Source organism: Coregonus clupeaformis, chromosome 5, assembly GCF_020615455.1.
Source record: "Coregonus clupeaformis isolate EN_2021a chromosome 5, ASM2061545v1, whole genome shotgun sequence".
Taxonomy (NCBI): Eukaryota; Metazoa; Chordata; class Actinopteri; order Salmoniformes; family Salmonidae; genus Coregonus; species Coregonus clupeaformis.
In genome coordinates this window covers 38,670,953-38,685,952 of record NC_059196.1, presented here as the reverse complement: position 1 = coordinate 38,685,952, position 15,000 = coordinate 38,670,953, and the positions used below count along the sequence as shown (strand labels likewise).

Genomic DNA, 15,000 nt, shown 5'->3' with positions numbered 1-15,000 from the left:
GACAATAGTTGAACAGTTTTCAACAAATTAATTTCTTCAAAAATGAAGGAGAAGCAAGAGAGAGATTATCATCATATTTTTTTCACTTACTTAGCTAGCAAATGCAGCTAGCTAGTTTAGTCTACTCAAATACCTTAAAACAGAGGGATGCTATGCTAGCTAGCTGGCTATGACTATCCAACACAACACTGGAACTCTTCCAAGTCAAGGTACATGTATTGCCACCGGGGAACCCTACTGCAGGTTAGCGCTTAACTGTTTACACTGTAACTTTACTTCATGATTGTAGCAGGTTTTTATAAAGCATTAGTTCTATTAGCTATGTTGACTATGACGTTACTTTAGCTAATATGGTGCCAACGATGTAGGCTGTGTGCAGCGGTTATGATATGGTTTGGCTTGGAAAGGTTTTTTCGCCTGGTCACATACAGCTGATGTGTTGTGCATTGAGGTCCACAAGCGACGAAGGGAAAAGGTGAGCGGAGGAGAGCGCATTGACGCGAGAAGGAATACAACGTGGCTGCTATGAAAGCGAACTGTGTTTACGTGTGATCAGGGGTGTATTCATTCCACCGATTCTGTTGAAAAACAATTCTTAAAAACGGAACAAAACGAGAATAAAAATACCTGAATTTGTCCAATAGAAACTCTCATTTGCAACTGTTGGACAAATGATCAAACCCCTATATCAGCTAGATGCAGGCAAGAGTGTGCAAGGCGGTATTGAATGTTACTGTCTGTCCATATGTCACTGTTTGTCACCTCAAAATCTTCTCTCGACCTGTGTGCACCTACACTACCAGTCAAAAGTTTGGACACACCTACTCATTCAAGGGTTTTTCTTTATTTGTACTATTTTTTACATTGTAGAATAAAAGTGAAGACATCAAAACTATGAAATAACACATTTGGAATCATGTAGACCCAAAAAAAAGTGTTAAACAAATCAAAATATATTTTATATTTGAGATTCTTCAAATAGCCACCCTTTGCCTTGATGACAGCTTTGCACACTCTTGGATTCTCTCAACCAGCTTCATGAGGTAGTCACCTGGAATGCATTTCAATTAACAGGTGTGCCTTCTTAAAAATTAATTTGTGGAATTTCTTTCCTGCTTAATGCGTTTGAGCCAATCAGTTGTGTTGTGACAAGGTAGGGGTGGTATACAGAAGATAGCCCTATTTGGTAAAAGACCAAGTCCATATTATGGCAAGAACAGCTCAAATAAGCAAAGAGAAACGACAGTACATCATTACTTTAAGACATGAAGGTCAGTCAATCCATGTCAAGAACTTTTCAAGTTTCTTCAAGTGCAGTCGCAAAAACCATCAAGCGCTATGATGAAACTGGCTCTCATGAGGACCGCCACAGGAATGGAAGACCCAGAGTTACTTCTGCTGCAGAGGATAAGTTCATTAGTTACCAGCCTCAGAAATTGCAGCCCAGTTCAAGTCACAGACACATCTCAACATCAACTGTTCAGAGGGGACGGTGTGAATCAGGCCTTCATGGTCGAATTGCTGCAAAGAAACCACTACTAAAGGACACCAATAAGAAGAAGTGACCTGCTTGGGCCAAGAAACACGAGCAATGGACATTAGACCGGTGGAAATGTGTCCTTTGGTCTGAAGTCCAAATTGGAGATTTTTGGTTCCAACCACCGTGTCTTTGTGAGACGCGGTGTGGGTGAACGGATGATCTCCGCATGTGTAGTTCCCACCGTAAAGCATGGAGGAGGAGGTGTTATGGTGTGGGGGTGCTTTGCTGGTGACACTGTCTGTTATTTATTTAGAATTCAAAGCACACTTAACCGGCATGGCTCCCACAGCATTCTGCAGCGATACACAATCACATCTGGTTTGGGCTTAGTGGGACTATCATTTGTTTTTCAACAGGACAATGCCCCAACACACCTCAATACTTTGTAAGGGCTATTTTACCAAGAAGGAGAGTGATAGAGTGCTGCATCAGATGACCTGGCCTCCACAATCCCCCGACCTCAACCCAATTGAGATGGTTTAGGATGAGTCGGACGGCAGAGTGAAGGAAAAGCAGCCAACAAGTGCTCAGCATATGTGGGAACTCCTTCAAGACTGTTGGAAAAGCTTTCCAGGTGAAGCTGGTTGAGAAAATGCTAAGAGTGTGCAAAGCTGTCATCAAGGCAAAGGGTGGCTATTTGAAGAATCTCGAATATAAAATATATTTTGATTTGTTTAACACTTTTTGGGGTTACTACATGATTCCATATGTGTTATTTCATAGTTTTGATGTCTTCGCTATTATTCTACAATGTAGAAAATAGTACAAAATAAAGAAAGTAGTAGGTGTGTCCAAACTTTTGACTGGTACTGTACATTGTAAACTTTCATACATAGTCTAAGTTGTAGCAACCTCATGATGGGTATAGGGAAAGTTTGAGTATCATGTAGTAGCCTAAACCTATGGATGTTACATTGAACTGGGTGAATATGAATGACAGTCATCTTGTTAAATCTAGAATTGGCTTCCTATTTCGCAACAAAGCCTCCTTCACTCATGCTGCTAAACATGCCCTCGTAAAACTGACTATCCTACCGATCCTTGACTTCGGCGATGTCATTTACAAAATAGCTTCCAACACTCAACTCAGAAAATTGGATATAGTCTATCACAGTGCCATCCGTTTTGTCACCAAAGCCCCATATACTACCCACCATTGTGTCCTGTACGCTCTCGTTGGCTGGCCTTCACTACATATTCGTCGCCAAACCCACTGGCTCCAGGTCATCTATAAATCTCTTCTAGGCAAATCCCCGCCTTATCTTAGCTCATTGTTCACCATAGCAACACCCACCCGTAGTATGCGTTCCAGCAGGTATATCTCACTGGTCATCCCCAAAGCCAACACCTCCTTTGGCCGCCATTCCTTCCAGTTCTCTGCTGCCAATGACTGGAACGAACTGCAAAAATCTCTGAAGCTGGAGACTCTTATGTCCCTCATTAACTTTAAGCATCAGTTGTCAGAGCACCTTACCGATCACGGCACCTGTACACAGCCCATCTGAAATTAGCCCACCCAACTACCTCATCCCCATATTGTTAATTACATTGTTATTTATTTCGCTCATTTGCACCCCATTATCTCTATTTACATTTTAGTCATTTAGCAGACGCTCTTATCCAGAGCGACTTACAGGAGCAATTAGGGTTAAGTGCCTTGCTCAAGTGCGCATCGACAGATTTTTCACCTAGTCGGCTCGGGGATTAGAACCAGCGACCTTTCAATTACTGGCACAACGCTCTTAACCACTAAGCTACTTGCCGCCCTATTTGCACATAATCTTGTGCACATCTATCACTCCAGTGTTAATACTAAATTGTAATTATTTTGCACTATGTCCTATTTATTGCCTTACCTCCATAACGTGCTACATTTGCACACACTGTATATATATTTTCTGTTGTATTTTTTGACTTCATGTTTTGTTTTACCCCATATGTAACTCTGTGTTGTTGTTTTTATTGCACTGCTTTGCTTTATCTTGGCCAGGTCGCAGTTGTAAATGAGAACTTGTTCTCAACTGGCTTACCTGGTTAAATAAAGGAGAAATAAAATTAAAAATTAAAAAATCCAATATGGTGTAATAGAAATACAGTCATGCTCATGAAAAATAAAAATAAAAAGTCCTCCCTCATCTTAAACGGCACTGACCGCCACTGGTATAGAGCTCTACTGTAACTCACCCTGGCTCATAGAGAACATGTCAGTATAGAGGTCTACTGTAACTCACCCTGGCTCAGAGAACATGTCAGTATAGAGGTCTACTGTAACTCACCCTGGCTCATAGAGAACATGTCAGTATAGAGGTCTACTGTAACTCACCCTGGCTCATAGAGAACATGTCAGTATAGAGGTCTACTGTAACTCACCCTGGCTCATAGAGAACATGTCAGTATAGAGGTCTAATGTACCTCACCCTGGCTCATAGAGAACATGTCAGTATAGAGGTCTACTCTAACTCACCCTGGCTCATAGAGAACATGTCAGTATAGAGGTCTACTGTAACTCACCCTGGCTCATAGAGAACATGTCAGTATAGAGGTCTACTGTAACTCACCCTGGCTCATAGAGAACATGTCAGTATAGAGGTCTACTGTAACTCACCCTGGCTCATAGAGAACATGTCATTATATAGAGGTCTACTGTAACTCACCCTGGCTCATAGAGAACATGTCAGTATAGAGGTCTACTGTAACTCACCCTGGCTCATAGAGAACATGTCAGTATAGAGGTCTCCTGTAACTCACCCTGGCTCATAGAGAAGATGTCTGTGTAGAGGTCCTCCTGTGCGTCAGAGCGTCGGGGAGGCAGGTAACAGAGTTGGCGTCGGTCCGTAGAGGGCAGAGTGTTGACGGTCAGGGACAGGGAGGCCTGGGAGAACGCCTCCTTCATGTCCCCGAAGTTCAATATGCACGAGTCTTTCCCATTCAGCTGCAAGATCTCATCACCCGCATTTAGACCTGGAGGGCCAAGATAGTATATTAGTGTGTGTGTGGAAGGGGGGCGGGGGGGTGTCTCATACGGTCTATACTACATAATATCATCTTTATATTGGCTCTACTCTTTTCCTGGCACCATGAGGTCTTTAATTTTCTCTCTCTCAGCCCCAGGCCGGACCCATTTCTCTCTCTCTATGTGGCCTGAGAAATGCCATCCACTGAAGAACCTTGCTGCAAGCTTTAACCTGCAGTATGGATTCCCTATGGCTTGCTGCAAGCTTTAACCTGCAGTATGGATTCCCTATGGCAACTGCCACACTGTTAAACGCTACAGAGATGTCAGGGTGCTGCCAGCGCCCTATATACAGCGCCTTCGGAAAGTATTCAGACCCCTTCCCTTTTTCCACATTTTGTTACGTTACAGCCTTATTCTAGAATGGATTAAATAATAGTTTCCCCTCATCAATCTACACACAATACCCCATAATGACAAAGCGATAACAGGTTTTTAGAAATGTTTGCAAATGTATTAAAAATAAAAAACAGAAATATCTTATTTACGTAAGTATTCAGACCCTTTGCTATGAGACTCGAAATTGAGCTCAGGTGCATCCTGTTTCCATTGATCATCAGTGAGATGTTTCTACAACTTGATTGGAGTCCACCTTTGGTAAATTCTATTGATTGGACATGATTTGGAAAGGCACACAACTGTCTATATAAGGTCCCACAGTTGACAGTGGATGTCAGAGCAAAAACCAAGCCATGAGGTCGAAGGAAATGTCCGTAGAGCTCCGAGACAGGATTGTGTCGAGGCACAGATCTGGGGAAGGGTACCAAAAAATGTATGCAGCATTGAAGGTCCCCAAGAACACAGTGGCCTCCATCATTCTTAAATGGAAGAAGTTTGGAACCACCAAGACTCTTCCTAGACCTGGCCACCTGGCCAAACTGAGCAATCGGGGGAGAAGGGCCTTGGTCAAGGAGGTGACCAAGAACCTGATGGTCACTCTGACAGAGCTCCAGAGTTCCTCTGTGGAGATGGGAGAACCTTCCAGAAGGACAACTATCTCTGCAGCACTCCACCAATCAGGCCTTTATGGTAGAGTGGCCAGACGGAAGCCACTCCTCAGTAAAAGGCAAATGATAGCCATCTTGGAGTTTGCCAAAAGGCACCTAAAGGACTCTCAGACCATGAGAAACAAGATTATCTGGTCTGATGAAACCAAGATTGAACTCTTTGGCATGAATGCCAAGCGTCACGTCTGGAGGAAACCTGGCACCATCCCTACGGTGAAGCATGGTGGTGGCAGCATCATGCTGTGGGGATGTTTTTCAGCGGCAGGGAATCGGAGACTAGTCAGGATCGAGGGAAAGTTTCACCTTCCAACAGGACAACGACCCTACGCACACAGCCAAGACAACGCAGGAGTGGCTTCGGGACACGTCTCTGAATGTCCTTGAGTGGCCCAGCCAGAGCCCGGACTTGAACCTGATCGAACATCTATGGAGAGACCTGAAAGTAGCTGTGCAGCGACGCTCCCCATCCAACCTGACAGAGCTTGAGAGGATCTGCAGAGAAGAATGTGAGAAACTACCCAAATACAGGTGTGCCAAGCTTGTAGCGTCATACCCAAGAAGACTCGAGGCTGTAATCGCTGCCAAAGGTGCTTCAACAAGTACTGAGTAAAGGGTCTGAATTCTTATGTAAACGTGATATTTCCGGTATACCTTCTGAAGGCACTCTAGGTACATTTGGGATAAAGACACTTTAAAAAAATCACATTTTATTGGTCACATACATGTTTAGCAGATATTATTGTGGGTGTAGTGAAATGCTTGTGTTTCTAGCTCCAACCGTGCAATAATATCTAGCAATTCACAACAATACACACGAATCTAAAAGTAAAAGAATGGAATAAATAAATATATAAATAAATATTAGGATGAGCAATGTCGGAGTGGCATTGACTAAAATACAGTAGAATAGAATACAGTATATACACTTATGCCAAGAGTGTGCAAAGCTGTCATCAAGGCAAAGGGTGGCTATTTGTTTAACACTTTTTTGGTTACAACATGATTCCATATGTGTTATTTCATAGTGTTGATGTCTTCACATTGTAGAAAATAGTAAAAATAAAAGAAAAACCCTTGAATGAGTAGGTGTTCTAAAACTTTTGACCAGTAGTGTACATATGAGATGAGTAAAGCAAAAATATGTAATCATTTTTAAAGTGACTAGTGTTCCATTATTAAAGTGGCCAGTGATTCCAAGTCTATGTACAGTGGGGGAAAAAAGTATTTAGTCAGCCACCAATTGTGCAAGTTCTCCCACTTAAAAAGATGAGAGAGGCCTGTAATTTTCATCATAGGTACACGTCAACTATGACAGACAAATTGAGGAAAAAAAATCCAGAAAATCCCATTGTAGGATTTTTAATGAATTTATTTGCAAATTATGGTGGAAAATAAGTATTTGGTCACCTACAAACAAGCAAGATTTCTGGCTCTCACAGACCTGTAACTTCTTCTTTAAGAGGCTCCTCTGTCCTCCACTCGTTACCTGTATTAATGGCACCTGTTTGAACTTGTTATCAGTATAAAAGACACCTGTCCACAACGTCAAACAGTCACACTCCAAATTTCACAATGGCCAAGACCAAAGAGCTGTCAAAGGACACCAGAAACTAAATTGTAGACCTGCACCAGGCTGGGAAGACTGAATCTGCAATAGGTAAGCAGCTTGGTTTGAAGAAATCAACTGTGGGAGCAATTATTAGGAAATGGAAGACATACAAGACCACTGATAATCTCCCTCGATCTGGGGCTCCACGCAAGATCTCACCCCGTGGGGTCAAAATGATCACAAGAACGGTGAGCAAAAATCCCAGAACCACACGGGGGACCTAGTGAAGACCTGCAGAGAGCTGGGACCAAAGTAACAAAGCCAACCATCAGTAACACACTACGCCGCCAGGGACTCAAATCCTGCAATGCGAGACGTGTCCCCCTGCTTAAGCCAGTACATGTCCAGGCCCGTCTGAAGTGCATTTGGATGATCCAGAAGAGGATTGGGAGAATGTCATATGGTCAGATGAAACCAAAATATAACTTTTTGGTAAAAACTCAACTCGTCATGTTTGGAGGACAAAGAATGCTGAGTTGCATCCAAAGAACACCATACCTACTGTGAAGCATGGGGTTGGAAACATCATGCTTTGGGGCTGTTTTTCTGCAAAGGGACCAGGACGACTGATCCGTGTAAAGGAAAGAATGAATGGGGCCATGTATCGTGAGATTTTGAGTGAAACCCTCCTTCCATCAGCAAGGGCATTGAAGATGAAACGTGGCTGGGTCTTTCAGCATGACAATGATCCCAAACACACCGCCCGGGCAACGAAGGAGTGGCTTCGTAAGAAGCATTTCAAGGTCCTGGAGTGGCCTAGCCAGTCTCCAGATCTCAACCCCCATAGAAAATCTTTGGAGGGAGTTGAAAGTCTGTGTTGCCCAGCGACAGCCCCAAAACATCACTGCTCTAGAGGAGATCTGCATGGAGGAATGGGCCAAAATACCAGCAACGGTGTGTGAAAACCTTGTGAAGACTTACAGAAAACGTTTGACCTGTGTCATTGCCAACAAACGGTATATAACAAAGTATTGAGAAACTTTTGTTATTGACCAAATACTTATTTTCCACCATCATATGCCAATAAATTCATAAAAAATCCTACAATGTGATTTTCTGGATTTTTTTTTCTCATTTTGTCTGTCATAGTTGACGTGTACCTATGATGAAAATTACAGGCCTCTCTCATCTTTTTAAGTGGGAGAACTTGCACAATTGGTGGCTGACTAAATACTTTTTTTCCCCACTGTATATGGGGCAGCAGCCTCTAAGGTGCAGGGTTACATAACTGGGTGGAAGCCGCCTAGTGGTGGCTATTTAACAGTCTGATGGCCTTGAGAAATAAGCAGTTTTTCAGTGTCTCGGTCCCAGCTTTGATGCACCTGTACTGACCTAGCATTCTGGATGATAGCGGGGTGAACAGGCAGAGGCTCGGGTGGTTGTTGTCCTTGATTATCTTTTTGGCCTTCCTATGACATCGGGTGCTGTAGGTGTCCTGGAGGGCAAGTAGTTTGCCCCCGGTGATGCATTGGGCAGACCGCACCACCCTCTGGAGAGCCCTGCGGTTGTGGGCGGTGCAGTTGCCGTACCAGGTGGTGATACAGCCCGACAGGATGCTCTCAATTGTGCATCTATAAAGGTTTGTGAGGGTTTTAGGTGCCAAGCCACATTTCTTCAGCTGTTGCACCTTCTTCACCACACTGTCTGTGTGGATGGAGCATTTCAGATCATCAGTGATCTGTACGCCGAGGAACTTGAAGCTTTCCACCTTCTCCACTGCGGTCCCGTCGATGTGGATAGGGGCGTGCTCCCTGTGCTGTTTCCTGAAGTCCACGATCAGCTCCTTTGTTTTGTTGACGTTGAGTGAGATGTTATTTTCCTCGCACCACACTCCCAGAGCCCTCACCTCCTCCCTGTAGTCTGTCTCGTCATTGTTGGTAATCAGGCCTACTATTGTTGTGTCGTCTGCAAACTACCTGCCCTCTCTGTCTGGCTCTGTTCTATCTCTACTCTCACACACAGATAGATGGAGTATGTGTGTTTGAAGGAAACTAATCTGATGTGAAATGGTGTGTGTGTGTGTGGTAATGAACCTTTAGCAAAGGCTAATCCTCCCGCCTTCACATCGGTAATGTAGAGCTGCTGCACCGAATCCTCCTCCACCACTGAGATAGAGAACCCTGGAGGAGAGGAGAGAGGGAGGTAGGGAGGGAGGGAGGGAGGGATGGAGGGGAGAGAGGGAGGGAGGGAGGGGAGAGAGGGAGAGGAGAGACGGAGGAGGGAGATGAGAGGAGAGAGAAACACTTCATTACTAAAACCACGTCACCAAATTCTCTGCCCTGACAGGGATCAGTCCAACAAATACAGGTAATCTGAGACGTGACTAAAAATCAATAACAGGATACATGACAACACATCTGCTAGTGGAAATATTATCTTACTGGTTGAAATATACACACTGTATACTACAACATGATAGTAATTGAAAGGGGAGTCGCTTGAGAATTGCATTCTTAGCATGTTAAATAATCTGTGAATATGTATGAAATTGTCAGCATCCCAAATGCCACCCTATTCCCTTTATAGTGAAGTGCACTACTTTTAACCAGGAACCAAAGTCAAAAGTAGTGCACTATATAGATAACAGGATGCCATTTGGGACGTACACACTGTAATTATAATACATTATGAAACCGTGAGAATGAGATTCATAGGATCCAGGGGTCTTTTCCTTACCGTTACCAATCATACAGGATTCATCCTTACCGTTACCAATCATACAGGATTCATCCTTACCGTTACCAATAATACAGGATTCATCCTTACCGTTACCAATCATACAGGATTCATCCTTACCGTTACCAATCATACAGGATTCATCCTTACCGTTACCAATCATACAGGATTCATCCTTACCGTTACCAATCATACAGGATTCATCCTTACCGTTACCAATCATACAGGATTCATCCTTACCGTTACCAATCATACAGGATTCATCCTTACCGTTACCAGTCATACAGGATTAATCCTTACCGTAACCAATCATACAGGATTCATCCTTACCGTAACCAATCATACAGGATTCATCCTTACCGTAACCAATCATACAGGATTCATCCTTACTGTCACCAATCATACAGGACTCATCCTTACTGTCACCAATCATACAGGACTCATCCTTACCGTAACCAATCATACAGGACTCATCCCTGTCGAACTGGATGACTTTGGTTATTTTGGAGCCCAGCTCTATCTCTTTATAAAGCTGTGGAGAGATGAAAAGAGAGGAGAGAGAAGGAGAGAGAGATTGAAGGAACATTAATGTCTTATTACACAAAGAAGCAGGCATGGAATACGAGGAGGGAGTGTAATTTATGTATACGTATGTGCGTAGCTCCCATATTGTCAGAGACAGAACAGAATTAATTTGTATTTCTCAACATATGTTATATATCTTTATTAAGGGTAGGGAGAGATACTGAGTCTGTGGGGGCGTCCGGGGAGTTACCTCTCTCTCTCTCTCTCTCACTGGGGAGCTACCTCTCTCTCTCTCTCTCTCGCTCTCACTGGGTAGCTACCTCTCTCTCTCTCACTGGGGAGCTACCTCTCTCTCTCTCACTGGGGAGCTACCTCTCTCTCTCTCACTGGGGAGCTACCTCTCTCTCTCACTCACTGGGGAGCTACCTCTCTCTCTCTCTCTCACTGGGAAGCTACCTCTCTCTGTCTCTCACACTGGGGAGCTACCTCTCTCTCTCTCTCTCACACTGGGGAGCTACCTCTCTCTCTCTCACTGGGGAGCTACCTCTCTCTCTCTCACTGGGGAGCTACCTCTCTCTCTCACACTGGGGAGCTACCTCTCTCTCTCTCTCTATCACTGGGGAGCTACATCTCTCTCTCTCACTGGGGAGCTACCTCTCTCTCTCTCTCACTGGGGAGCTACCTCTCTCTCTCTCACTGGGGAGCTACCTCCCTCTCTCTCTCTCAATGCAGAGCTACCTCCCTCTCTCTCTCTCACTGGGGAGCTACCTCTCTCTCTCTCACTGGGGAGCTACCTCTCTCTCTCACACTGGGGAGCTACCTCTCTCTCTCTCTCTATCACTGGGGAGCTACCTCTCTCTCTCTCTCACTGGGGAGCTACCTCTCTCTCTCTCACTGGGGAGCTACATCTCTCTCTCTCACTGGGGAGCTACCTCTCTCTCTCTCACTGGGGAGCTACCTCCCTCTCTCTCTCTCAATGCAGAGCTACCTCCCTCTCTCTCTCTCACTGGGGAGCTACCTCCCTCTCTCTCACTGGGGAGCTACCTCTCTCTCTCTCACTGGGGAGCTACCTCTCTCTCTCTCACTGGGGAGCTACCTCTCTCTCTCTATCACTGGGGAGCTACCTCTCTCTCTCTCTCTCACTGGAGAGCTACCTCCCTCTCCCTCTCTCTCTCACACTGGGGAGCTACCTCCCTCTCTCTCACTGGGGAGCTACCTCTCTCTCTCTCTCACTGGGGAGCTACCTCTCTTTCTCTCACTGGGGAGCTACCTCCCTCTCTCTCACTGGGGAGCTACCTCCCTCTCCCTCTCTCTCTCTCTCACTGGGGAGCTACCTCCCTCTCCCTCTCTCTCTCTCTCACTGGGGAGCTACCTCTCTCTCTCTCACTGGGGAGCTACCTCCCTCTCCCTCTCTCTCTCACACTGGGGAGCTACCTCCCTCTCTCTCACTGGGGAGCTACCTCACTCTCTCTCACTGGGGAGCTACCTCTCTCTCTCTCACTGGGGAGCTACCTCCCTCTCCCTCTCTCTCTCTCACTGGGGAGCTACCTCTCTCTCTCTCACTGGGGAGCTACCTCTCTCTCTCTCACTGGGGAGCTACCTCTCTCTCACTGGGGAGCTACCTCCCTCTCCCTCTCTCTCTCTCACTGGGGAGCTACCTCCCTCTCCCTCTCTCTCTCTCACTGGGGAGCTACCTCTCTCTCTCTCACTGGGGAGCTACCTCCCTCTCTCTCTCTCACTGGGGAGCTACCTCTCTCTCTCTCTCTCTCTCTCTCTCACTCTTTCTGCACGCTAGCCTACATCTAGTGACTCCTCACAAATACAACGACAAGTAGGGAGAAAGTAGGTATAAACCGAGAAGTTTGGAGATAGATGTGTGTGTGTCAGGGTTTCCGCTAACCAGTAAAAAAAAAAAAAAAACGCAAAAAGGAATGACGATAAAACAAATGTGGTGCCAGCTGGAGAATGTCCCGGAGAACTGATTGATTCACTGATGGAAATACCAGTCCATAGAAATACATTTGACCGGTCATGTTTATCGGTCTACAGGTTAATTTGCATAATTAAGTTTGCAACAATTCTAAATGCAATCGCGTGTTAAAAACGTTTTGATGGCCACAATTAAAAATATTCACTATTTTGTATTTCTCTGTACTGGTAATTGAAGCGCGCCTTCAATTAAAATGCATAGGCATTGGTAGGCAGGCTGTCAGTACAGCACCCATCACTATGATCTGGAGGCATTAGCATTAGCATTAGCATTTTGAAATCATATACTGAAATGTTTGAAACCTGAACGTTTTACTTCATATTATGAGGCATGTCTTACCTTGCTTCAAAGTAGCCTTTAGCCCAAATCCGACCATAAAAAACGTGGAGGCAATTCTTTTATAAAGACTTCCTGATAGACACCAGCATTTCTCTCCTGTTCTATTGGTTTTCATATCAACTTCCTTTTTTTTTGTCCAGAAGCCAAAGGCTTAGTCATATAAGCAACCAATCCTGGTTGTTGCTTCTTCAGATTCCCCCTCTTTCTACGTTTCTAAAAGAGAGTTTAATCTGTGTCACATGTGGAACTGCTCGCATTAGGGCGCGCTGTTTAAAATGGTGTTTTCCCGCGAATTGCATTTTGGCAAACGTTTGAAAATGACTTTTTATTGTCTGCTTCATTACAGGAGTTGCATGTTCTGTTAAGTGATTTCTGTCATTCTGAGCACCGTGGATGGACACCCTAATGCAGGGTTCCCCAACTGGCGGCCAGCGGGTGATTTTATTTGGCCTCCAAGTTTTATTATAACCGTTTGTCATAAAAAACTAAAAACACCAGAAAATCAGCTCCAAGTGATTTTAATTTAGGAAATCTGTTCCAAAGTATTCCCACGCAAAATAAAGAGACGTGATTGTATACACATGTAAGCAAGGTTTGAAATTATTACGTTTTAGTCAAATATTATATCGGTTTGGGCTTCTTGCGGTCAATTTGCAGTCTACAAATTATTTGTAATTATGTTCCGGCCCCCTGACCATACACTCAAGAAAAAATTGTCCAGCGGCTGAATCTAGTTTATGATCCCTGCCCTAATGGGTTACGCACCGAATGCATACGGGTCCGGTACATTGCTCAAACGTCCGATAAATATAAATGCTGCCGGTCACTTGCCCACAGAAAACCTGGTGTGTGTGTGTGTGTGTGTGTGTTTGTGTCTGTGTGTGTGTGTGTGTGTGTGTGTGTGTGTGTGTTTGTGTGTGTGTCTGTGTGTGTGTGTGTGTGTGTGTGTGTGTGTGTGTGTGTGTGTGTGTGTGTTTGTGTCTGTGTGTTTGTGTCTGTGTGTTTGTGTCTGTGTGTTTGTGTCTGTGTGTTTGTGTCTGTGTGTGTGTGTGTGTGTGTGTGTGTGTGTGTGTGTTTGTGTCTGTGTGTGTGTGTTTGTGTCTGTGTGTGTGCGTGCGTGTGCGTGTGTGCATGTGTACATGTGTATCAGGGTGTTGCTATCTCACCGGGTGCTAAAACTGTGACAGGAGATAATCTGTGAGGAAATCAGAAACGTACCAAGTCACACACGTCCTCCTCCGGCTTAGGGATGTAGAACTGGACTTGGTTCTCGATGAGGAACTTGAGGCGGAGGTAATGTTTGGCAGGATCCAGCTGGTGGGCCTGCGGAGTTCAGTAAAGAGGACAGAAAGAGGATTGGCATAGGCTAAGTAGCAGGGATCAAATACTTTATCTGTGTGTGATTGAGCTTGCCTGGCTTAATGGACCAATAGAATAGTACCAACAAAAAAAGAAAAGCAAACCCTGCCCATCTGGCCCCACAGGCAGCAGGCTAGAGCAAACGATCACAGTATTTTTTAAAAAAGATTTCAGGATGAGTCCTTAAAGAGGGCACTGGAAGTATCAACAGTGTTTCACATGTCAGTAATGCCGTTGATAACCTGTGACATTTAACAACAACAACAACAAAAAATACATATCCTGTGTTTTAAACTGTATCAGCAGCTAACAAACTATTAGTGAAAATATGGCCACATCAGATCATAACAATTTTCTAAACATTCAAAATATTTGATATCAACTTTTAATTTGACCTCTTTCGTGTGCAGTCTCAGTACGTGTTGTGACAACGCTTCATTGTTTAGAGAATAAAAAAAGAAAACATTTTATTGTACAATTCACTGAGCGTCAGGAAAAAAGGAATGAAAGACAGTAACAATCCACTACTTTTGGTGCCATTTGGGACTCAGTCCACTGCCTCATTACTAAGCTCACCTCCGTGTGATGTCACAGCCTATAATGGCCGTTGTAGGTAAAGCTACAATAGCATGATCACCAATGACTGAACGAGCTCACCAAACACAGTGGCGTCAGCTTCATTTAACTGCTGTACCGTTCTGTCTGTCTGTCTGTCTGTCTGTGGGGCTAAGCTGGGTATGTAATGACCGGGAAGTAATGGGCTTGGTTCAGTAATTAGGAGCTGTCGTCTGTCCTGTCCTGTCCTGTCCTGGTCTGTCCTTTCCTGTCCTGTCCTGTCCTGTCTTGTTCTGTCCTGTCCTGTCCTGTCTGTCTGTGGGGCTCTGATCTGTTCTGTCCTGTCTTGTTCTGTTCTGTCCTGTCTTGTTCTGTCCTGTCCCGTCT

The 15,000-nt window shown here is 44.6% G+C and overlaps 1 protein-coding gene across 5 annotated transcripts in view; it reads right to left on the bottom strand.

Moving 5' to 3' along the window:
• Positions 1-15,000, bottom strand: part of LOC121566851 (rho guanine nucleotide exchange factor TIAM1) — a 195,513-nt gene that overhangs the window by 36,848 nt on the left and 143,665 nt on the right. For all 5 annotated transcript variants that reach the window (XM_045214379.1, XM_045214386.1, XM_045214385.1 and 2 more), the window contains 4 exons: positions 13,918-14,022; positions 10,296-10,377; positions 9,203-9,289; positions 4,289-4,501 (listed from right to left, as the gene is read on the bottom strand). In XM_045214379.1, the coding sequence (XP_045070314.1) occupies positions 4,289-4,501; positions 9,203-9,289; positions 10,296-10,377; positions 13,918-14,022 (487 nt within the window). The remainder of the gene's footprint in view (positions 1-4,288; positions 4,502-9,202; positions 9,290-10,295; positions 10,378-13,917; positions 14,023-15,000) is intronic.